Source organism: Lingula anatina, chromosome 3 (genome assembly GCF_051362555.1).
Source record: "Lingula anatina isolate TDL-2025a chromosome 3, LinAna3.0, whole genome shotgun sequence".
Lineage (NCBI taxonomy): Eukaryota > Metazoa > Brachiopoda > Lingulata > Lingulida > Lingulidae > Lingula > Lingula anatina.
This window is the reverse complement of record NC_141769.1, coordinates 4,703,733-4,729,899: the sequence shown is the minus strand read 5'-3', so window position 1 is coordinate 4,729,899 and position 26,167 is coordinate 4,703,733. Positions and strand designations below refer to the sequence as shown.

At 37.8% G+C, this 26,167-nt stretch overlaps 1 protein-coding gene across 10 annotated transcripts; it reads right to left on the bottom strand.

The window, feature by feature from the left end:
• Window positions 1-77: 77 nt before the first annotated feature.
• LOC106180727 (uncharacterized) lies at window positions 78-26,166 on the bottom strand. 10 transcript variants are annotated; one of them, XM_087007632.1, is made up of 31 exons: window positions 26,042-26,156; window positions 25,013-25,088; window positions 24,268-24,397; window positions 23,755-23,975; window positions 23,076-23,277; window positions 22,610-22,738; window positions 22,139-22,242; window positions 21,566-21,663; window positions 21,200-21,269; window positions 20,762-20,888; window positions 20,261-20,416; window positions 19,774-19,980; window positions 19,169-19,495; window positions 18,368-18,825; window positions 18,026-18,175; window positions 17,373-17,635; window positions 17,062-17,238; window positions 16,640-16,803; window positions 16,306-16,436; window positions 15,751-16,008; window positions 14,878-15,010; window positions 14,325-14,420; window positions 13,947-14,042; window positions 3,295-4,962; window positions 3,217-3,255; window positions 2,676-3,099; window positions 2,212-2,420; window positions 1,799-1,978; window positions 1,439-1,619; window positions 1,119-1,243; window positions 78-942 (listed from the first exon to the last, which is right to left on the bottom strand). In XM_087007632.1, exons 2-31 carry the CDS (start codon window positions 25,043-25,045, stop codon window positions 902-904), a joined length of 6,597 nt encoding a protein of 2,198 aa, XP_086863758.1. In that variant the 5' UTR covers window positions 25,046-25,088; window positions 26,042-26,156; the 3' UTR covers window positions 78-901. The 10 variants fall into 10 exon arrangements, with proteins under 10 accessions (XP_086863758.1, XP_086863761.1, XP_086863757.1 ...); XM_087007635.1 differs by lacking the exon at window positions 3,217-3,255 and having other exon boundaries at window positions 3,295-3,324; window positions 3,364-4,962; XM_087007631.1 differs by having other exon boundaries at window positions 3,217-4,962.
• Between the last annotated feature and the right edge of the window lies 1 nt (window position 26,167).

Genomic DNA, 26,167 nt, shown 5'->3' with positions numbered 1-26,167 from the left:
TGTAGGATTGTACCACAATTAAAACAAATTCAACAGTCATGATTTGCAGTTTTACAGACATGAAACTGAATATTAAATACACACCTACTTTAAACATTTATTACTTGGAAGTTAAACATTTCAACTAAAACCTTGATCATAATACAAACCAGATCACTTGGAATATTTCAACTGCTATCTTCAGGATAAGACATTGTGTAAGGTTCCATTGTCTGTTAAAGAACATTTCCAACACCCATGAGAACATTTTGAAAAATCCTTGTGAATATTTACCGTTTACCTCAAATATATAAAACACTTGCAAAAATCAATGATAATTATGTCAAATTTTCCCAAATACAAGCTAGAGTACATTTTAAAAAGTTACTGTTGCAGCAAACATTTCAGTGATTTAGATACATGAAAGTTGTGTACAATTATTACCAACAACACATTTATTATTTAAAAGAAAAAAAGGATGGATCATTACACAACAAAATGAGCATTTCAGTCACAACAGTGACACGCATTTTGTGTAATAAATGCATGATATCAATTTTGATTTTCAACAAGTCAGTTTGGAGGGGACGGGAGGGAGGGGGGGGGGGGTAAAGTCACCAGAAATCCCAGTGCTTATCCTGGTGTTACAATTGTTGTAGATTTCCACATTGTAGGATACCATAGTAAAAAGTGAAAAAAAAAAAATGATAATAAAGTTGAAATTAGGCAAATATAACACAAAGGTGTGTATCACTGATAAGACTCAAAAATGTTTATTATTTTTTTTTTTTGCTGAATGACTCTTATTAATTCAATTCCACAATATATGATTATGCTTCCTTAAAATCATTCTTTTGCTTTCCATCAAGTCTTGCTTTGGTCTTTTCATAAAGTTCTAGGCTTGTTCTAAAAAACCTCACATTTAGCGCCATCCAGAAAAATTGGGGGATGTTTGTTGCTGCCCTGGAACAAAATGGGGGAAAATTTCATTATTCATAATCCTATTCATATCGCTCAGACAAGTGCAATAATGGACTTGATTGTTTTTTTTTCAATACTGTAATCATTTATGATCTATTGAACTTTTATAACTAACAGATATGCAATTGCAAAAACCATTAAAATGCAGACTAACTCACCCTGAGGGCTTCCAAACCCACCAAATGTGGGTGCAGCTTGGGATTGGGCAGCACTTCCAAAACTTGGGGTGTTCCCCCCCTGGGCCAGGGCTCCAAATGTAGGGCTACTTCCAGCATTGGCAAACCTGGAGATGATATTAGCTTGTCTTGAATATGTGAAACAAATGGAGTATTTTCATGATTATATTAACTTAAATTTTGTCCTTGTACAGCCACTCATATCAGAACAACTGTGGTTTATGCCTTAAAAGAAGAAAGTAAATGTCAGTTGTTGTGTTCTTAAGGTTTCACTACTAACAAGCTTCTCCAATTCAACTTACGCAGCAAAACCTCCACCCTGGGCTGTCTGGGAGGACCCAAATGTGCTGCCACCTACAGGACTGCTGAATGTAGCACCTCCACCAAAGACACTGCTGCTGCCAAATGCAGGGGGACTTCCAAAGGCAGGTCGTCCTCCAAAGGAAGCAGCTCCACCAAAAGTGGGAGAAGCACCAAACCCACCTACATAATGTCAAGAAAATTTAAAATAATTGAATATAAACACTGATGCAAATGAATTTATTTCAAATGTGCTTGGCTTTTATAATTTTTAATTCTCATGTCCTTTCCAGATTTAAATTTAATAAACAGAGCTAACTTTCTCTTTCTTTAGTAAAAAGAGAAAAAAAGACCAACAGTACCTGGTGGTTTATTTTGTTGTTGTTGCTGGCTGAATCCTCCAAAACCTGTCTGTGCCACCCCTCCACTTCCACTGCTGAAAGCACCCCCACCCCCACCACTGGTTCCAGCCCCAAATACACTGGGAGCTGGGGAACCAAAGGGGCTGGTGGTGGTGGTACCAGAGGAACCAAACAAACTGGCTGTAAATGAAATTAATCAATGTACATGTTAAGAAACTGAGGATCAATGAATATTTGGTATTTATACAGTATCCCCTCCACCACACACACACACACACACACACACACACACACACACACACACACACACAACTTACTATGTTTTTTGTTCAGTGTTTTTTAATTCAGCCCACTCAAATATTTTCAGGGATGTACATCAGAAAATCTTTTCATATAAAAATACCATAACTCACATCCTTGACTGGCTGGAGCAGCTTGAAATCCAGTTCCTCCAAATACATTTTTACTGGCATTCTCTTTACTTGGCTTTCCTCCCAGACCCCCAAACAGGCCCCCACCACCTCCAAAGAGACCCCCAGGGGCCTCTGATGCACTAGGTGTGCCAAATGGACCAGTTCCAGTACCACTGGTTGCTGTGGAGGTCTGCTGCTGACCAAAAAACCTGGAAAATATAGATTAAATATACATATATATCAAATATATTTTAAATAATGCAATTAGATATGACGCATCACTTTTATTACATCAAAAAGCATTAATTGTTTCTCTTAAAATAAAAGCGACACTTTGATCAAAACTTTTGCCTTGTTAAATAAATTATGTTTTTTAAAAATTTTCTCATTTATCCATTTTTTTTTTTTGGTATGCAAAGGTCTACGTATTTATTGTCTTTGAAGGTAAGATACTTTATCCTCACCCTGTGCCACTCTGTCCAAATGTGCTTGACCCAAAGGCAGATCCACCTGTGGTTGAAGGCTGGACACCAAAGACAGATGTACCACCAGAGGACCCAAATGTTCCACCAGAGGTCACAGTGGAACCACCACCAAATATGGATGCTGCACCAGTGGAAGTTGTGCTGGTTTGAACACTGCCAAAAAGCGGGGCTGAAGTAGCAGTGCTTGCAGTTGGTGTGCTACCAAATAAGGGTGGTGTTGCAGTTGAACTTGACACCTGTGAATTACCAAAGAGCGTTGTGCCAGTGGTTGCAGTGGTGGCAGACTGTTCACCACCAAAAAGTGGTGTGGTGCTGGTAGAACTTGTGGGTTGTGCTCCACCAAATACTGAGGCTGTAGTAGCTGAAACTTGGGTTCCACCAAATACAGATGTAGTGGCTAAATGTTGGGTTCCACCAAATGCAGAAGATGTAGTAGCTGAAGGTTGGGAACCACCAAATACAGAAGATGTAGTAGCTGAAGGTTGGGTTCCACCAAATACAGGAGATGCAGTAGCTGAAGGTTGGGTTCCACCAAATACAGAAGATGTAGTAGCTGAAGGTTGGGAACCACTAAATACAGAAGATGCAGTAGCTGAAGGTTGGGTTCCACCAAATACAGAAGATGTAGCAGTTGAAGGTTGGGTACCACCAAATACAGAGGCTGTAGTAGCTGAAGGTTGGGTTCCACAAAATACAGAAGATGTAGTAGCTGATGGTTGGGTTCCACCAAATCCAGAAGATGCAGTAGCTGAAGGTTGGGTACCACCAAATACAGAAGATGTAGTAGCTGATGGTTGGGTTCCACCAAATCCAGAAGATGCAGTAGCTGAAGGTTGGGTACCACCAAATACAGAAGATGTAGTAGCTGAAGGTTGGGCACCACCAAATCCAGAAGATGTAGTTGTTGAAGGTTGGGTACCACCAAATACAGAAGATGTAATTGTTGAAGTTTGGGTACCACCAAATACAGAAGATGTACTAGCTAAGGGTTGGGTACCAAATATGGACACCCCAGTGGAGGAGGTGGTAGTCTGTATACCACCAAACAATGAAGTTGTAGAAGTTGCTGCAGTAGGAGCTGTGGTAGTAGTAGTAGTAGTAATAGTAGTAGTAATAGTAGTTGTGGCAGCTGCTGCCTCTGTGTTACTTGTAGCTGGTTGACCTTGACCTCCAAAGAGTGAAGTCCCCCCTCTGCCCAGGGCCGTAAACCCTGTAGCTCCACTGGAAGTTGCCTGCCCAAATAACCCAGTGCCTGCTCCACCACCACTGAATAATGAAGTTGCAGTGCTCGTAGCGCTAGTTGAAGTGCCTCCAGACAATGAACTTGTTGCAGCAGTAGTCGTAACAGCTGTTGTCGTCTCTGCTGTTGCAGTAGTTGCTACTGTTCCTAAAGGTGCTGATGCTGCAGTTGTTGTTGCTGGTGCTGTTGTAGCAGTCACTGTAGAAGATCCACCAAATACAGATGCCCCTGTTGTTGGCTGAGTAAATGCAAATCCAAACCCTGAACTGGCAGTTGATTTTCCGAAGAGACCCACACCAGATATTGCTGGTGCAGCACTCCCTGCCGCACTCCCTGCCGCACCCCCAGCCACAGATGAAGATGTAGTTGCAGTTCCACCAAAGTTGGATCCCCCAAAGGAAAATCCACCAGATGGTGCCGATGTGCCTGTTGCCAAAGAAAAGCCAGAGCCAAAAGCTGAAGAAGTTGTTGTTGTAACTGTTTCCACTTTTGAAACCACTGGGGATGACTCTTCCACTTGTACTGAACTTGTGGGTACTATTGGCTTCCCATTCAAGCTTTGGCCAAAAGTGACAGAAGTGGCCCCCCCTTCACCTTGTTCGGCCCCAGCATCACCAGACACGCTGACTTTTGGTGAACTGTTGGCTGCTTCAGGCTTCCCCACTAAGCCTTGACTGACAGAAGTGGTGCTCCCTTCACTTGGTTTGCCACCAGAACCACTGAAAACACTGGCTGTAGTTGCAGATGTTGTTTTTGCTGTTGTCACAGTTGCTGCAGGTTTTGACCCCAATACATAACCAGTTCCACCAAATAAAGTAGTACGTGTTGGCGCTGCAGCTCCAGAGGAAACAGAAGGGCTGACAGTTGCAGTTGTGGTTGAAGTTGAAGCTGCAGTGCTTTTTCCACTTGAAGAGACTGTAGTGGGAGGAGGGGCACTAAATGAGAACCCACTTGTTGGTTTTGCTTCAGACTTAACAGGTGGTTTCTCTGATGAGCTTTGCATTGCTTTCCAAAATGCAAACTCTCCTGGAAAAAATAATCTTTCAAATGAATAACTTGTTTGAAAAGATGTTAACATTTAATGAGATAGATATTAGATTTCATAACAGTTGCTGGCTAGAGACAATATATCAAATGATGTGGTGCAAAACTGGAGAGGATTTGTAAAAAGAAATGCTACAACTGTGATCTGATTGATGTGACTCCAAGACAGTGAGGGATTCTAGTTACAAATTTTGATGAAATTTATCTATCACTTAGAACAGGTCCAAAAGATGTGAGAGCCTTTTAGAAAACATGTAAAGAGGGGCCGTCTAATAAGTACTTCTTAAATTGTAAAGGCAGTAATGCATTGAAGCAGGGTATGAAATTCGTATAAATTTGAAGCTGGACAGCAGGGCTGGCAACTTTGAAAAGTAGCCAGCCCTGACCAAAAGTAGCCAGTCCTGAATTTTTTTGAAAATTACCTGATTAAACCAATTTCAGGCAGGAACGATATTGAAACTAGAGGATCAGAGAGGCGATACCGCCTCCGAATATTGTACCACCAGCTGGAGCAAGCGCATTCGTATAGACCCCCACATATACAAAATAAGGAACACAGCCACCAGTCTTGTGCTTGACAAGCTGTAAAAATGCAATCAACAAGAATTTTCAAAATATGCAAAAAATATATATATTACTAAAAATGGTACGATCAAAGTTAAGTTCATCGTAAGGTAGGTCAAAGGTCAATTCCAAGGTCACAGTAAATTGCCAGTATATGACTTCCTATTCAATTTCAATAGTAACTATGGGCCTATCTCTGCCAGGTTTGGAGTTAAAAGAGAAAGAAATTAGCAGAGTTCAGTTCATGATAATAAGTAGGTCAAAGGTCAATTTCAAGGTCACACTTAGATTGCCAGTATATGACTTCCTATTCATGTTTAATAGTAACTATGGACCTATCTCTGCCAGTTTTAGAGATAAAGGGGAAGCAAAATATGCAAAGTTCAGTTCATGGTGAAAAGTAGGTCAAAGGTCAATTTTAAGGTCACTTTAAGATTGCCAGTATATGACTTCCTATTCAACTTCAATAGAGACTATGGACCTATCTCTGCCAGTTTTGGAGATAAAAAGGAAGCAAAATTTGCAAAGTTCAGTTCATGGTGAAAAGTAGGTCAAAGGTCAATTTTAAGGTCACATGTAGATTGCCAGTATATGACTTCCTATTCAAGTTCAATAGAGACTATGGACCTATCTCTGCCAGTTTTGGAGATAAAAGAGAATCAAAATTTGCAAAGTTCAGTTCATGGTGAAAAGTAGGTCAAAGGTCAATTTTAAGGTCACATGTAGATTGCCAGTATATGACTTCCTATTCAAGTTCAATAGAGACTATGGACCTATCTCTGCCAGTTTTGGAGATAAAAGGGAAGCAAAATTTGCAAAGTTCAGTTCATGATGAAAAGTAGGTCAAAGGTCAAATTCAAGGTCACATTTAGATTGCCAGTATATGACTTCCCATTCAACTTCAATAGTAACTATGGACCTATCTCTGCCAGTTTTGGAGAGATAAGGGACTAAATGTTATAATTTTGGAGTTACAATAATGTGCCATAAATTTCCTACAGAAAAAATTAATTAAAATAAAGGTCATTTTGGTCAAAATTCTTGAAATGGGAGGTGCTCTGAAGTTCCAGATGTTCAAATTTGATGAAATAATGTCATTTTTGACCACAAGTTGTCTGCTTTGCCAAGCCTTATGTTTTATTTTTCCGGAGTTCAAAATTTTTTATCCATTACCGTACTGCACATTTTGCTTTCACCACCAATATGTACTTTTTGATACAGCGTAACTTTGGAGATAAAAGGGAAGCAAAATTTGCAAAGTTCAGTTCTTGGTGAAAAGTAGGTCAAAGGTCAATTTTAAGGTCACATTTAGATTGCCAGTATATGACTTCCTATTCAACTTCAATAGTAACTATGGACCTATCTCTGCCAGTTTTGGAGATAAAAGAGAATCAAAATTTGCAAAGTTCAGTTCATGGTGAAAAGTAGGTCAAAGGTCAATTTTAAGGTCACATGTAGATTGCCAGTATATGACTTCCTATTCAAGTTCAATAGAGACTATGGACCTATCTCTGCCAGTTTTGGAGATAAAAGGGAAGCAAAATTTGCAAAGTTCAGTTCATGGTGAAAAGTAGGTCAAAGGTCAATTTTAAGGTCACATTTAGATTGCCAGTATATGTCTTCCTATTCAAGTTCAATAGAGACTATGGACCTATCTCTGCCAGTTTTGGAGATAAAAGGGAAGCAAAATTTGCAAAGTTCAGTTCATGGTGAAAAGTAGGTCAAAGGTCAATTTTAAGGTCACATTTAGATTGCCAGCATTTGACTTCCTATTCAAGTTCAATAGAAACTATGGACCTATCTCTGCCAGTTTTGGAGATAAAAAGGAAGCAAAATTTGCAAAGTTCAGTTCATGGTGAAAAGTAGGTCAAAGGTCAATTTTAAGGTCACATTTAGATTGCCAGTATATGACTTCCTATTCAACTTCAATAGTAACTATGGACCTATCTCTGCCAGTTTTGGAGATATTAGTCCAAGAAATTGGTGCAGAAAAAAGGGTGAATTGTGCGTTTTTTACCTACAAGCATGAAATTTGCCACAGTTGTAGATAATGGAATTCTAAGCTTTTTTGGATATATGGGCATGTCTGAAAATTCCAGTATGGCCGCCAAATCCAATATGGCTGCCACAAATACTCTTTTAAATTAAAACATCTAATATATAGTCCTAAAATGGTTTAGAATATCATTTTATAGCTGGAAAATATCATGCTATGAATGAATTATCAATATCCGCTTCTACAGGTGTATAGAATTCCAAAATGGCCTCCAAAAGTAAAATAAGCAGTTTACTTACGCAAAATATCCAGCAGTTTTGTAAAATCATCAAGCACTTACAATTACAAGCATAAAAATTGGCACAGTTATGTAGAACATGATTCTAAGCAACGCTGGATATAGGGGCATGTCTGAAAATTCCAATATGCCAGCCAATTTCAATATTGCCCCCAAAATACCCTTTCAAGGTGAAAGTTATTTGTATAGTCTTTTATAAAAATATCATTTAATGGTAAGAAAATACCATTGTATGTATGCATGAAGTATCAGTATCTGCCACTTAAGGTTTTAAAATTCCAAAATGGCCTCCAAAAGTCAGCAGACCACAACTATTGAATTGTAATCACTCGTGAATAGGCATGTGGGCTTTGCAAAGTACCTGTATAATCAGCATATTCCTACCTGTGCAGGAGCTATTCTACAGAGTTTTTTAAAAAACCATCAAGCATGATACATTTATTATGTACTGAAAACAGTCCTTCTTTTGATAAACCAACATAAGTAGTTTGACATTTTGCTCTGGATTCTCATTTAGATCAATTCCCAGTTAGCAATCTTCTTATATGGCACTCATAAGTGACTCCCCCTTTCTAAGAAAAAAAGTATCGTGCAAAATCCATAAAATGTGAAAGAAACACCAAAATAACTTAGCCTTAAAGAGGCAAATATAAAAAAACTTGGGGTGTACCAATTTTGTCTGTTGGTTATGATTCTTCAGCTAGATCAGTGCATGGCGCTTCATCAAATGCTCATAAATATAACAAAAATGACAGCTAATCAAACATACAGGTCTCAACAATTTGGTGTTTTTCATTGGTAAAGTACTAAAAGCGGGGCACATTTGCACTCTATAATGTTATGATGTTATCTTGTGCTTCAAAAGTAAATTAGAAAAGCTTCTAATTTAAAAAATTGGCTTTAGAACATTCGCAGTAATGGCTACAGAGAATTTAGTGAAAATTTATGAGCAAAGAAATACCTGTACCCCAAACAGAGGGCAGGTGTTGATACGTGCTGTATCCAAGAGTTGCATTGCAGACTTCACACTTCGTGCACTAAAAAAGAAGCACTGATAGGCGCCAAACTTTGGTTTTCAATTGATCATTTGGCAACTTGTTTAGTTACAAACTTTTACTTTCAAAAAACTGAACATGAAAATAAAAGAATTAAAATCCTCCAGACAGTTAATACATACAAAACTCCAAAAAACGATGTATTCTGAGGATTAGACCAAGAAATTAGTGCAATATGGACTTTGAAAGGTAAAAATTCATGAGATTTCCGCATCATTGTCTCTGTGGGACAATCCAGAATGAAGCCATGAGGAGTATTCACTTACCCAGCTTACAAAATCTACCAGGTAGCTCCTACCACATCTGTTTGTAGTTATGTGTGCAGTTGCTAACTGTGGTGAGGGGAGTCAGAAGCATTGGAAGACTGGTGCTATAAGGGTTCACACTAGTAACCTACATCTACAAATATGCCCTTCCACACTTTCATGTTCCTATGGACCGTCATGCATGTAAACTGAGTCAGAAGCATTGGAAGACTGGTCCTATAAGGGTTCACACTAGTAACCTACATCTACTACTATGCCCTACCACACTTTCATATTCCTATTGACCCTCATGCATGTAAACTGATGCTTTCTGGTGTTAAAAACGACCAATGCCTCTTGGTATTTTGTTGGGGAAAGTGGATTACATGTAGAAGCTTTAGCTTTAAGGAAATACTGGGAAAGCTGAGGGAAACACAACTACTAGTAAAGCTAGGCACACATTAATGAATGAAAATTATTTAACCAAATAAGTAGAAATTTCGGTGTAGCTAGCTGTTATTCTCTGTTGAGATATTGTCCATTTACTAAAGTAAAAGGTTGTCCGCCCATAAAATGTGCAACACTTACTTGATAAAATAACTTTCGTTAATTTGAAACTTATTTGTGAAAATACCTTGACATTTTCATATCCTTGACATTTATAGAATTGCTGCATGTGATGTCACAACTAGACCAAAAGGAGTCCTGTTCCATTTTTTATGGTCATTTGGGTCTAAATGTAACTAAAGGAGCGAAAAACCAAAAAAAGAGTAAAGACTGTTGTCAGTCAGATTATATAATAGTCTTTTTTTACTTTAAAAGGGTTTTAGTGGCCATATTAGAATATTCAGACATGTCCTTATATAACAAATTGCTTAGAATCCTGTTCTGTACAATTGAGCCAATTTTCATGCTTGTAGTTTTAAGTGCATGATGAATTCACCATACTGCTGCTGTGAGTGGCCTGTTTTTCTTATATTTGGAGGCCATTTTGGATTTCTATACACTTAAAGAATCAAATATTGATACTTCATGCATACCAAAGTCTTGTCTAACCATAAAATGTTATCTTAAGTTATTATAGGATTATATATACTTGAAGTTTTAATTTGAACGGTTATTTGTGTCGGCTATATTGGATTTGGGGGCCATATATTGAAATTTTTAGACATGCTCATACATCCAAAAGTGCTTGGAATCCTGTTTTACAACTGTACCAAATGCCATGCTTGTAGTTTTTGGTGAATTAACCACTCTGCTGGATATCTTGGATAAGTACAGTGCTTTTTACTATTGGCGGCCATTTTGGATTTAATACACCTAAAAAAGCAAATATTGATTCTGAATTCATACCGTGGTGTTTTTTAACCTTTGTATGATATTTACGCCCTTAAAAGACTATATACTTGAAGTTTTAATTAGAAGCCGTATTTTTGGAGGCCATCTTGGATTTGAAGGCCATTTTTAAATTTTCGGATATGCCCATACATCCAAACTTGCTCAGAATTTCATTTTCCACAAACCTGCCAAATTTTATGCTTGTAGTTTTAAGTGCTTGATGAATTCCCCATTCAAATGGATATCTTGAATAAATGGTCTGCTTTTTTTACTTTTGGCGGCCATTTTGGATTTAATACACCTGAAGGATTCATACCATGGTGTTTTCTAACCTTTATATGATATTTTAAGTCATTAGAAGACTATGTACTTGAAGTTTTAATTTGAAAAGGTATTTTGGTGGCCATATTGGATTTGACGGCCATTTTGGAATTTTCAGACATGCCCATATATCCAAATTTGCTTAGAATTTTATTGTCCATAAGTGTGCCAAATTTCATGCTTGTAGGTAAAAAATGCACAATTTTTCACCAATTTCCTGGACTATATAAGGGACTAAATGTTATAATTTTGGAGTTATCATAATGTGCCATAAATTTCCTACAGAAAAAATTAATTAAAATAAAGAAAAGGTCATTTTGGTCAAAATTCTTGAAATGGGAGGTGCTCTGAAGTTCCAGATGTTCAAATTTGATGAAATAATGTCATTTTTGACCACAAGTTGTCTGCTTTGCCAAGCCTTATGTTTTATTTTTCCGGAGTTCAAAATTTTTTATCCATTACCGTACTGCACATTTTGCTTTCACCACCAATATGTACTTTTTGATACAACGTAACTCGAAAACCGTATGGAATACAAAAAAACGGAGACCACCTCCAGTGTTGGGCTTTACATGCTCTACAAAATGCAAAAAAGAATGGGTGTCTAGCATTAACAGTTCCCGAATTAGAGACAGTTTTCAGTTTCGATATCTTATGGCCGCTACTCCCGTGAAAATGCACCGATTGACCCCAAATTCACGGAGATGAAAGATGACCCGAAGGGTAACACTTTCCATTAATATTATTAGTTAAGTCTGTGTGGTGTCTGAATAAGACCGCAAATAATTTTTTTTTCAGCAAAAATTTTGTTTTTTTGAAAATTTTGGCCCGTTTGACCTTGAAATAAAGGTCAAAGGTCAAATCCAAGGGCATATTTGAAATCTACACATATGACTTTTGGAAAGCTGTCTGTAGAAATTTTTCCCATAATTCCTTCCGTAGGGGAGATAATTAGCATTTAATTTTGCCATTTTTGGACAAGGGTGCATTGCAATGAGTGCCACACCTAGACCCCAATACCGACAAAGCCCAAATTTTACGTGGAACGAGTTGAGATTATAGGTGACCTAAATCCAAGAGATGGGTATGGAGGCCCTTACCGTCTAGGAGGAGAAGCGGTAACGGTGACTTGGCGGCGGAGCCGCAGGAGCCGGCGGAGCCGCAGGAGCCGCAGGAGCCGGCGGAACATACGGGTCGGGACTAAAACCATGTGTACCGCCAGCGCCTACGCTGGTGGTACAACAAGGACTCTTAGTCTCAAAGTGAATTTATTCTTCACTGTCAGCATCTGAAACATTATGCTCTGAACCCAAATCCGAAAAGTCTGATTCACTGCATGTGACCGTCATAATCAGAGTCTAGTTGCATGACCCGCTTGTTACAAATGACGTTTTTACTATCAATCTCATCACGAATTAACCCAGAAAATTCAGTTTTCCACGATGGCAAAACTAATCTTTTCCTTTTGCAGGGCTTGACGCTAACTTTAATGAGCATAACTTTAATGAAGGGGGGGCCACTTCCATAAATTTGGCGTGTCCTATTTTGAATCCAATCTGTCCAACAAAACCAATTTTTTGGGGGGGGCAGCATTATATTATTTTATTAAAATATTCAAAATTTATAATATTTGAATAAATTTTATTAAAAATTGAAGAATATTCATTGTATAATAGTTTACTTACATATAAATATCACTAATATTAAAGTTTTTTTTAATTGATATTTATATTATATTTGCTTTCTTTAGGGGTAACGTGTTTGATTTTTTTAAATATATGAATTAAATAAAATCAGTCATTTAAAAAATTTCCCTTTCTTTTTTGATTTAAATTCTCACATTTTTATCACTAATTTTCTTCCTTACATCAATATCACACTGGTATATGACAGCATTGCTAATTTATCAAATTCCAGCACTAAATTTTGAACTGTAAATAACACAGGTGGTGCTAGAGTCATTAAATAAAACATCTTACAAAATTTCAGGTTATGCAAATAAACAACATTTCAACAAGATCTTCATTCCCAAAGTTTGACTTTCCAACTTCAAATGGTTGTGAGGTGATAGCGTGCAACACATTTGATTGACAGGCAGTATGTTGCCTTGACAACAAACTAGATACATCCAGTTCATCCAGTCCAATCTGGCTGTTGTACCCAGTACTTGTGTGGTTTCTATTTTAGGAACGGTCTTTATTACTAGAGCACGTAGATTTTAAAACAAATAAATATTAAGTAGTCAGCCTGTTATGTGAATAAATTCTGTCTTGTGAAGTTCTGAAAGGTGTTCACTTTCATAATCTGGCGGTAAGTTTGCTAAGACTTTGTTTTGTGACCACGTGTTTTGCACCAATGTAGGTCACTCTTTTTAATGCCATCCAGGAAGAGACGAGAAGACGTTAGTATGCAACAGAAATTTCTTTTTCAAGATTTTTGTTCTTAAGTTCTAGCCCACCCTGCAAATTCACTTGTCCGAACTGAATTTTTACCTGCGGAGCCCTGCTTTGGTGTCATCATACACTTTATTTGACTGTCTGTTATCTTCCTGTGTTGTTTTCTTACGTGCTGGGGCATCACATTCATTATTAGCACCAAAATACTTAGAGAGGGTAGACTGCAACAGGGGTAATCCACGTGGGTCCTGACGTCATTCAATTAAATCTTTTATGAGAAAGACATCGTACAATTACAGATTATAGAAGAATCAAAAATTAAACTGCGTATTTAGAAGAGATTGTGTTGTTCTGAACTTGAATGAGCACACATCGTTCATTATTTGTCTCGCAAACAAGCATATAAATGCCGCGTTTGATACTTTGTATCAAATGTTTCATAACACGGTGAAGGGTCTTTGCGCTAGGCATGCCGGGAAAACAGTGAATAAGCATGTAGGACCTACTTTCGGTTTTCGTTCATTTTTTTGAAGGGTGAGCCTCATTGTTTTCGTTTTATTTCAACCAAATCTGCTTAATATGAACGTGCATATTGATATACAATTATTTTAGAGGCCAGAAAATGGCCAGACCGACGGACTGGCAACTTTTGGAAAGAGGCCGCCTGGGTGATAATTGAGCCGTCCCGGGCTGCCGGACGGTCCTTATTTCGTACCCTGATTGAAGTAGAAACTGGAAACTACATGTTCTAACCTAAGGTAAAGCTGGTCTGATTTCCTCCCATGAAACCAATTTTCAATCCAGTAGCTCCTGCAGAGCCACTTGCAGCTAGTAAGGTTTGGCCAACACCTAATATTATAGGATAAAATTACAGAAACTTTTTTCAAAAATGTACAAGAAGTTAATAATCAAAATCAATAATCAGCTGGATCTGTAGGTTCCCCAAAGCAAGCAATCCATGCCAAAACATTTTACACAACTGGCAATTTGGGTAATCTACTGGCCTTAAGCAGAAACAGCTGTCAGTGACTGAATGGATTTAAAATTCCAGTCAAGATTACATTAACATTAATTACAGGAACAAAACAGGCAGTTTTTGACCTTGTTAGTCCTCATCTGTGAAGTTCTTACCAGCTTGGTTATCCTCCTCAGCCAGGTCCTCCACTCTGTCTTCTTCCTCCTCCTCATCTCCACTCTCTGATGTGGACTCTGGAGTCAAGTCTTCAACTGAATCCCAATTAATTAAACTCCCTTTTACTATTATGTTCTGGGGCCGGGTTCAAAAAAGAACTTAACACCAATTTTAGACCAAAATTTCAGTTCACTTTGACCCAGTAAAATTGGGCATGTTTTATAGTCAGAAAGATGTGGCTATTGTTTTGGATCAATCTTTACTCTGTAATTCTATCAATATTTTTTTCTAAACCAAAGAGGACCAATTTTTTGGTCTAAAGTTCTCTTGTGAAGCTTGTCCCTAAGTGTTGTGTATGACAATAGGTGGCGTCACTGACAGCATTTTTTCACCATCACATACATTTACATTTCTTTCTCACAGCAGCTAATTTTGCTGTGCAAAGCATACAATAACTTAAATTACAAAAAATGCATAGGATACCAAGAAATTTGAATATGCAGGATAACATCTCATTCTAAGAGAGAGCAGACATAGAATCTTTCATTTTACCTTGAGGTTCCTGAAAAGGTTCATTTGCTGGAGGCCCTCTGCTAAAGGTGCTGTCGGTGCCAAATTTGATGGTACCAGCAGCCCCAGGGTTAAACATGCTGCCAAAGGTTGGCCACAAACCAGTGTCTGCAGGCTGGAGAACATATAACAACCAACATGATTATTATTGGATATAATTAGATGCAATTGGATGTAATTAGAGAAAATGGTGCAGAAAATTAAAATTTAACATACAAAAGTTACAATGATAGTTTTTTCAAAACAGCAGCTAAAATCAAAGTTATTTGCATTGCAATTATTTTTATAAGCGTATAGCATCATCTATGATTTTTTAACAAAAAATACATCAAGAATTCCACTTATTTTGAATGGCAGCAAAATTTAGACTGGGTTCCCATGCCTAGATCGATCCATCTGGATCAATCTAACTCCCTGGGGAGTCTCACTAAGTTGCTATTAACCAACCGGCTTAAATGTCTGTCATGCCTACCGAGTCAGCTAGGGTAAAGATAATTACCCCCTAACAGCTTTACTAGGCGTGACAGACATTTAAGCCGGTCAAGATGACAGCAGTTTATTGAGACTCCCCAGGGAGATAGATTGATCCAAATATCTGTGGAAATGGTCCCTTACTTCATAAAAGGATAAGTAGTTTTTGCAGGATACACCACATGTCCAATTTTTGATTTTGATATCTGTCATGGTATAAGTCAAATACATCAATTGTCAGCAAGGTGCATAGGACATCCACTCATGCATTACAGTAATGTATACCATATATGCCTTGTTGACTTATGTTGTACCTATCCCATAATCATACGATCTAATACAAGTAGAACAGTCACAAATAAAGTGTAAAAACACCATAAGTACCTTAGTACCAGACAAAACTGTAACTGTGGTAGTTGTCGGCTTTGCTGGTGCTGCAGACATAAGGTTGCCTAGGGCAGGACCAGGGCTCTCAGCCATCTTTGCTCCACCAAACATGCCGCCAGATGGAGGCACCGGACCAGTTCCAAAGGTCAAGGGTCGAGAGGGTGTTGAAGTTGACGCTGGTGATGTAAACAACCCCTTTCTAGCTGTCATAGAAGCAAGAACAACTTGGGTAGTGGAAGGAATTTTCTCTTCCTCCTGAAATAAGGGACATGGCTAGGTGAGTTTGCTATGTTTAGAAAGATAACATTTATCTTAATTTTGTTAAAGTTATGTGAATGTTGATCTGTTTATCACTGTTTATCTGCATGTCTGTCAATATTTAGATGTATAAGAAAATAGTTCAGACGACAAGAAACACAATATTAATATATTAGTGAAAATTTTGTTAATATGGACAAAAAACAGTTTGATAAGCCTTTCATACAACCAACATCCTGTGGTAAAGCAATGAACTTTGTAACAACTTCCATTAATTCCTGGGCTCTCCTTCACCTTAGCAGCAGCCTTAAGTTCTGTGACAGTATCACGGGGTTTCTCTTCAATAAAAGAATCTTCCTCAAATCTCTTAGACAAGACTCTGCGAAGATCCTGTGCAGAGACTATCTTGGACATGGATAAATTGGCTGAAATGCAAATATTCTTCAGAAAGGCTGATCAATTAATGTTTTACTGATTTCTTTTTTACTAGGTCTAGAGGTTAATGAGCTACATGGTCAGATGGTCAGGTGAGGTAACAGGGGCTGATGATGTTGCAAACTGTGATTTAAGACAAGTAGTAATAAGTCATTTAGTAAAAAAATTATCAAACAAATAAATAAATAGTCACCTGGAGCTGTCACTTTCACAGGTGTCACTGCCCTCCTTCCCAGCAACTGACGGAGTCTGGACTGCTTCTCTGGTGACAAACTCTTCACGGGGGGTTTCTTTGGAGACAGTCTGGTCTCCAGCAGACTATCAGCCAGACTGGCCAACTCCTGGTGTTCAAGGTCACTGGTGGGGGAAAAATTTAAGGTTGAAAATTTTTCAATATTCAAGTTGTACATAGCTAAAGAAGTCTTGAACATTATTATTATTATAATTATTATTATATTTATTATTATCATTATTTTATTTTTTTATTAAATCAGTATTTTGAAAAATAAATTGTGAAGAAACTCATCAGCAAAGTTCTAAAAGCAAACCTCCCACAAATTTTTCTTTACACTTTGTCATTATTCATCACTCCACATACATTTCAGTACAACATACCTCTTCTCCTCTGGGATGCTAAAGCTCCTATTTTCCCAAGAAGCCGTCAGGTTATGTAACTTCATGGCTTTCAAATCTGTCACCAGACTCTCAATCCTCTTGGTCATTGACAGGATCAGATTGTGGTTGTTACTTAGGGTTCTGTAGATAGTGTCGGTGGAGGGGGCCTGCATCTGCCTAGATGGAAAAATTAAAGTTATTCTTTCACTCAGTGCTGAATGAATGAATGAATGAATGACAAGACACAAGCATATAAATTATGTAGCCTGTCTTGTCATGCAATGCTGACACCTATGGTCCTGTTGACTTACCTCCCTTTGGCCTTCTTGTCTTGCTGATTCTCCCACTCTTCATCTAGTTTAAAGTTAGCATCATTTAGGGTCTTTTCAATATTCTGTGTCACAGCTCGCAGCTGTTTCATCTTGGCTGTGCTCATGGGATCTAGGGCACGAGATTTTAGGAGCTGTTGATAACGAGGCTCCATATTGCGCTGTTGTCTGACATGGCACTCCTCAAGCTGTGTGAAGGCTTCCAAAACATCAGATTTTAAAGAGTGGATCTCACTGTTACTTGCCTGATAAAGTAAGAAATCGTAGCATGATATTCCCGTTCTAGAATCCTGAATAGTCAAATATCAAATCACAAATTACATTTCCCTTGTGAGTACTCAAGAATTGATGAAGAGTCTAATTTTTTGCCTCTGTGGTGTTTGCAACTGACAATTTTAATAATAAGTTTTGATCTCAATTAAAATTATATTTTTGCTTACGAGATATTTTATTACTTTATCAAGGGATTTCAAATAAATACTATGCTGTAGTGTGTTCTGATCATGAAACCACACACCAATTCAATCTTTCTCAATTGATGAAAAATATTAACTTAATCAAAACTTAACTGCACAAGCAAAAGTTAATTATAGCCTTGGGCAAAAAGTCAGGCTCAGTTTTCATGCTATATGTACCTGGGTCACAGTCTTGATTTCCTTGATGAACAACTCCACTGACTCTGTGTCTTTCCTTAGTTTTGACAGCTCCTCTTTAGTGCCAACTTTGTACTGACACTGTGAGGACCGGCTCTTCAAGTCTTGCATCTCCTTTTCAAAGTGGGACATCTTGGGGAAAATTGAAAGATATACATATCTGTTTAACAACTACTGCACGATACATAAATAGTGTTTTAACTATGATTCTGGCTCCATTAAAAAAGTGTTAAGACCACACCATTAAAAGAGAATAGAAAATGCTGTATAATTTTTATTTCAATAACAAAGAGCTCCTTCATTTTTAACAAAAGTGAAACACACCTCTTCCACAATGCTCCTTGTAAAAGTGCTCTCAACTGTTTGATTGGCTGAAATTTTGCCTCCAGATGGCATCCCAGTAGTCTCAGGAGAGGGATGGCTCACAGATCCTATCCCATGAGGCTGTGGGTCTCTTGAAGCTGACGAAACAGGCTGAGCTACAGTGGTAGAAACCTGAACAGGGTGCGACACTGCAATAGGTTTGCTAATAGATGACGCTGGCTGTTGAGGCAGTGATGTCATAGTGGGTCTGAGCTGCTGCTGCTGCGGCTGTGTTGTTGCTATGGTAACTTGTGGTAACTTTGACTGGCCGGTGAGAATACCAGAGAGTTGACCAGTGCTTGGTTGTCCAAAAGGTTGTGTTGTGACTGGTTTGGGTTGAGAGAAGAGCCCTGGTGGGTCAGATGATGATGAAACTTGCTGAGGCACACCAAACCCTGCGGATGTTGCATCTGTCTGGTCTGAAAACAGCAAAATATCAAATGAGTAACCAGTTTTGTTAATGCTGGTTTCAGCACTACTAGGCTTGTCAAAAGATGATTTAAAAGGTAATATTTTTTGAAAGAAATTATTTTTCAAATGCAGAGCCATTTCTATAATTTTTTCTAAAATACTCACATACAGTGGAGCAATCATCCCCCCTTTAACAACATAAACTGAATGACCCTAGCTATTAACAAATAACTAAAAAACAATAAAAAATCTTAATCAAACCGAAACATTGTCCTAAATAAAACTTAAAACTAAGAGAAAAATCATTGAAAAATCACCAAAATGGAGGATCACACAATCTTAAACACTAACCACCAGTCAGAGGCCTGCTCCCTCCAAACATGGCTGCTCCTGGTGTGGACTTCACAGCCAGGCTGCTGGTATAACTGGGAGGAGCTCCTTTCATGCTGAATAATGACGTCAGTGGTGCAGTAGTTGCCACAGGGGCAGCAGACATGATCGTATTTGCAGGAGGAACAGATTTTGGTGGCTGTTGCCCAGTGGTGCCAAAGCCCAGTGTAAAGCCGCTGCCACTAGAGGGCAGCCCTGCAGTGCTTCCAAACAATCCACCAGATGGTGCTCCAGTGGTTCCTGCACCAAAGGTAAATTTGGTTGCACCGAGAGCAGAAGTTGTGGCAGCTGATTGAGGAAAAAATTAAGCAAGCTGGCTAATATAACTCTTATATATCTATATCAACTTATAAAAATGTTGCCTTAAAATAATTTAAAAGCTTTTTCTTATTGGTCAGTTTCATTGAAAATTCATCAAGGGGAAACCTCTGAGTCATTTTTTTGTAGATTTTCATTTTGGTAAGGGGTAAAAAGTGTGTCTTACCATTATCGATTTCCAACATGAAACCTCTAAAAATCAGAGTAATCATTGAATCACAGACATTTAAGCAGTGCACCTGACTCACCTCCTTGACTGGGTTTTGGCACAGACATTGCAGTTGCCTGTCCAAGGGGCTTAGCCAGGTCAAACCCCCCAGAACCACCACTAGTTGGGGCTGCACTAAAAGAAAAGCCTCCTCCTGGTTTACCAAATAAGCTTGTCTTGGCAGGTGCAGCAGATGTAGTTGATGGTGCTACCGCTGCTGGTTGTTTTGGGATTGCCTGCTCTTCGCCTGAAATGAAGGATGTCAATCTGTAGTACAATTGTGTGTTGCACAGAAAAGGAATAACTATAAGTTTTTATAAGAATTTTGCCAATTTACTAACAATAGTCATTTTAATCTAGGCTCACTGATTGCTTTGAAAAAGTAAATAAAATATCTCATCAAATTTTAAGTATTAAATGTAATTTGGTGAAAAAATAAGTTATTTGGCAACACAAATAATATGCTAGTGGCTCTAGCCAATCAGTTTAATGGATTCAAAAGTCTAAATTCCAAAGGCCTTATCTACCCTTTCCAATTCTTGCCCCAGCAGATGTCAGCACCTGTGGTGGACATGTCAGCTGCTCGGCTCCAGGGAAATAATTCATCATATAAAACAAAAGCAACTGTCCATCTGTGTTGAGGAGCATATAAACAGGGGCAGGGGGATGGAACTTATCTTCCCCTGAAAAGAACAAAAAATTCATGGTAAATAATGAATTTAGTGACTCTGAAAATATTTTCCCAGCTCATTTTACAGAATATAACTCTGCATGAAAATTACAATTAATTTTTCTTTTATTTTTCCTTGTAGGATATCACAAACTTTTTATACTGGAGTTGCAGAACATAGGTTATCATCACCCTAAGGCTTTCAATGGGTCCTCGGTTAGTTGGCCAATGGTTAGCAAGTCTCTGGACCATCTTCATACAACTTTCTCTGAACAGACATGGTGTATTCAGGATAAGATTAATGACAATGGCCTACCAAAACTAGAAGATATATCCTTCAATTTATCACTTTTCTCACCCAGTGGTATCTGCCTCTGTGATGTATAATCTATGGCCACACCCACAGGATAAGTGTCATCGTAATCCTCTGTGGTGGGGAGCTGAGCACGCCCACTGTCCTCCAGGGTCCACAATTCCCAGCATTCCTAGAAACATAAATATATTATGATTACCTTTTCCAGGGGACAATAGAATATAATTATATCAAATATAAAATAACAGCTATAGATTTCATTTTGATTGTGCTAATAATATGGCATTTGTTCCTTTATTCATGCTAATTTCTGTTGACATCGTCTTTGTAGGAAAAAATACGAATACCATAATTTTTCCTACAAAGACAGAAATAATGATTTTCAAAAATTGTAAATAAAAACATGTGCTTTAGATAAATTGCATATAAGGAATACTTGAGAAATGGTAATTAAACTTCAACCATCAAATTCGGGGTGCTTACCTGGTTATCTGCTTTCTTGCCCAGAATTCCACACTCTGTAGCATTGGCAGAAGCCACCGTCATTACCCCCCTGAGTGAATAAGGAAAATACAATGATATCATATTATCATAGCCAAAATTATTTTTTTAATTCTGAGCAATGCATTTTTTGCAGTGTAAGATAAAATAAAATAACTTATCTTGCTAATTAACAATATATGTAAAGTAAAATTGGATTACATATTGTGAATATGCTATGTACTGATAGGAATAGTGATTAGTAAAATTTTCAGTACATGATTAGGTAACATCTGACTGTCACAACTACTACACTGCTGATATGGCACATCTCTTTATCACAATTAATACATTATCCAGATTTCTTACCACTTGATGATATGGTGAAGATAATAAACAGGTTCTCTGTCCTCTCCCTGGCCAAAACACACATCTTCATAATTGGTGAAAACTAAATTGCCAGTTTTCTGAAAAAGAAAAAAAAACAATATTTCAAGGGACATTCAACTTTAAACCAGTGCTGTCCTGTTACACAATTATTCTATTCCCATCTACCATTTTCTCCTGGAAAATTAGACTGATTTAAGTCAAGATAACATGGTGTCTGGGAATGGGCAATATTTCAGATAACACTTTATCTACAGGATGCATCACAATGTTTTCACTCTCTGACATCATAATTTGGAAATGTACAGCAATGGTCTTTTGTATTTTTCACATACCAATCAAATGCTTTTCACATGTGTGCCAAAAATATTTCAACCTACTGGTCCTCCAGGCAACCAGTCAGTAATAATCTACTGGGCCAAAGCAGAAACAGTCACTTGTACCTGAACAAATTTATACATTTTTGCTGTCCCTGTTTCAATTTTACTTGCATTTGGCATAGTGTTGATGTTAAAATTGTAGACTTTAAGAAGATCTGATTTAATACCGACTTACTGGGGCGTGTACAAACACAAGTGAAGGCTGCTCTGTGATGGCATCTCCTTGGGGCATGTAAGCCACTTGAAATGTGAAGGTTGTCAACCACTGAATATCTAGGACTGAAAAAAAATTGTTTCAGATCTAAATAAACAAATCCTTACAATTAACCATAAAAGGCAGCAAATATGAAACATGGAAAATTAACATGTAAATGACTAACAATGGCAAAATTTGATCCTAATTCAAATAACACCTTTCCCAGTGTCATCAAAAATATAAAAATCAATGGAAAAACAAACTACCAGACTTAATTTTTCTTTAGCTATAAAAACAATTGTTAAGCAGTCACATATCCTTTTGTAAGGAGAGTAGAAGCCATCCAGATTTATAATGTCTGTACAGCAAATGTTTTTATAACAGAATAGATTTATTATATTCTCTTCAGTAAGAGCTAGCATTGTTGACGGATAAAAATAAGGGACACACCTTTCATGGGGTCTTGAAAAATAGTGGGCGCTGCAATATTCTTCTTGAGTTTTAACTCTTGGTCGTACTGTTGCATGGTACCATCCTTCTTTCCAACCACTATCTGTTTTCCTTTAGGGCTCCAACATACTACAATACATTTAAAACTACTATTATGAATCATTTATTATGTGAATGCAATCAAGGCGACATATCAATAATAAACATCAAACATTATAAGAATAATCAAAATACTGGTAATCAAAGTAAACAATGAGGTACTATAAAAAAAGAAAGAACCTGTTTTAAAACTAGAACCGAGTTTAATTAATTATAAGTGATTATAAAGATGGCAATACAACTCAGAACCCATAATTGTATATAAAATGGACGGAATGTCTTTGCAGCCAAACAAAATATTTCCAACCTCCTGAAAAAGAAAAAAAAGTCAAGCTGTCCAGCACATGTACCCCAGTAATACCCCTACCTGCAGTGACCCCAGAGCCAGCCTTCAAGCTGCCCATTATCTTCAGATTTTCTGTGGCTTCCATCAACTTCAAGCTACCATCTGACATGACAGCAGCAAAGACAGCAGGGAAGTCTGTGCCAGGGTTCCATACAAAGTCTACCAGTCTGACACTGGGGCTAGTGTATAATGGGATAGTATGGAAAGTTCTTGGCTTAGAATCCTGAAAAACAAGTCACATAAAAAATTAATTTCAAACATCAAGTTTTATAATGTGCCCTTTGAAATAATGAAATGATGTTAGTGGTTTTATGTTTTTATACAGGGATTATGATATCTATCATTCACACATGCATACCAGGAAATAAAATCAATACCAGCCTAAGGTCAGTTATTTCCCCGATTTCAATTGTATTTATATGTGGTAAGCACTGACAAACCTTAAAACGACTTTCACACTGTTATGCATGATATTAAGTCAGCCCCAGCCATACTTACATTACTATGTGCAAAAAAAAAAAAAAAAAACTTATTTTGCACCATGCAAAACCATATGTGGATACGTCATAGCCCTTGAAAATACCATGTTATTACCAATGAGGTTTACAATGTATCAATCTATATATGAACTGTATGAGTATAAAGAGAGCTATCCATACTTCTCCCTCTTTGGATTCATTTTGAGGAACACACATCTTACCTTCTCAGCAAACACCCTGATGTCATACAGTAAGACCAAAGGTAACCCTTCCCTCTCTACACACACGGCCAGGGTCATATCATCATTGCTGAGGGCCAGGTGGGTGGGGGCACTCTCTGTACTGACCACTGTCCACATAGGGAGGTCAGTCACCACCTTGTTCTTGTCTGATTCATTGGCATCGGCATTGATGAGATCAATGGTTTTTATGACCTTAAAGCCTGTGAAATACATGGAGACCATTAACAGACAAAAAAATGCAGACAAAATACAGAAGATGTATTCAATAGCATGAATCTGTCAAAAGGAAATACTGTTGATGAAATAGAAGACAACAAGAAAATTTATAAAAGTTATTTCATGTACTTATTGTTTTAACATTTATTTTCCACAAGTAAGGTTATAAATTCATATCCTTATCCCTACCACAATCTTTGCGAGTTTTCAATCACTGCCAAAAAATGAAGTCCTCAATCCTGATAAGAAAAAAAATATATAAAAACCCCAGCATACCTTCCTGCACACCAACAAAAGTCAATCCATATTTGTTGGACACAGCCAGCAGTTGTGACCTGTGTTTGGGAACAGAGTCGGTCTGTCTGGCTGCCACCTGAACCTTGCACATCTGCTGGAACTGAAACTCCTGGAAAAACAAACAAAGTGAAACTCATCACAGGGGAGTCCAGGGCTCTGATAAGGGGGGTGGGGTGGCACCGGGATGAAAAAATGAGATATTTTTTGTTTAATTTTGGTATGAAAATCTATAATTGTAGAGAAGGGCAGTTTTACTGAAATATAACTTTTGTCTCACTGTTTACAACTTAATACATATTTCTTTGTTGGCAAGATCTGTCTAATATACGCACAAGATAAGAAACTGGTGGAAAGGCAAAAGTAGGCAAAGAAGTAGTCTGTAGTCAAAAGATTCTTAACCCTTTACCAAAAAGTTGAGGCAGGCCATGGTAAATCTAAGATTTTGGGTATTTAATATATTTGATTTGAAATGTACCAGAACTAAATATTGGGGGGTTTGGGTCCTAATAGCATGAAAGATGTCCATAGGCACCATGCATGAATGAAATCTGCACCACATATTATGGGTCTAAGCTTTTTCAGTCTCGACATCTACCATGGTACAAGTCAGATACACCAATCAATTAAGTTACATATAATATCCACTCATGCCTTGACTTCAAGTATACCCCAGTCCTGGCTGGCTCATGGTTTATGTATTACATTAAGCATACAATAATTTTACCTTAACATCTCTGGTAGGTGGATCATCTGCCATACTGATTATCTTCAATCATTAATTGACTCTTCAGATAGGTTATCTATAATAGACGACAGATAATATTAAGAGACCTTTTACAATGTTAAGCCTGGCAGAGCACAGTTCATTTAGCTAGTGACAGTCTGAATACCTGTGTGCTAGTAATTCATGATTTAGCACTCCGGTTGACGATTCTGATTGCCAAACTGTGCTAACATACATGTATGGCACTGCAGATACCGCAGAAACTGGTCTTCATTTTACATTCTTTGAGGTCTTTGCTTTCATTAGTTAGCACAGAGTAGATCTCATTAAGTGTCAAAGGAGTGCTAATACATGAATTCTGTGCTATATATATATGTAGTACTAGTAGTAATCTCCACTGTGACTGTTCAAGAGTTGAACCCAAAGCTGGTACCAAAGATGAAGTTATCTATAGCGCCTTTTTGGGAAAGTGTAGAAAAATCACCAGCCAGACCAGGGATCGAACCCGGGACCTCTCGCTAACAGGGCGAGTGCTCTACCACCTGAGCTATCTGGCTGATTCTACCCTGCGTCTGACACTACATATCTACAGGTAATTATCAGTGGATAGGGTCTTGGCGGTTAGTACCTCAAATGTAACTTTAAGGACATAACCTGAGGCAAAGTCTTAAAATTGACTGTACAACAGTGAATACAAAGTTTTAAGATTAATGTAACCCCTATCGCCAGAATACAGTTATTTGTATTTCGGTTAGGAAAACGACACCTTTGTTTTACTTACAAAGATTTATCAGTGATTCTGGCAGTGGGTTATTATGCCTCAGTTTTTGCTTTCAAGGCACTGCGGTAAGTAACACAACTAAGGCAATGCCAATGCTGTATTTGACTCAGATTTAAAATGATTTACTTTATCACGAGAGCATAAAAAAGCGATCAGTAATCAGTAGTCGCATCGGCACTTAAAATATTATCTAACTATATATGAATGATTTAAACGCAAAAGCTGTACATATGTACCCTACTCGTTACCGGGGATTTATTCCTAACGCAAAACGCATCTGGCTTCTCAATATTACATACTTCTCAGAAATGAAATCGAGAAATCCCCAATTTTCCACAAAGTATAACGCGCAACGTAAGAACGACAGGGTAGCT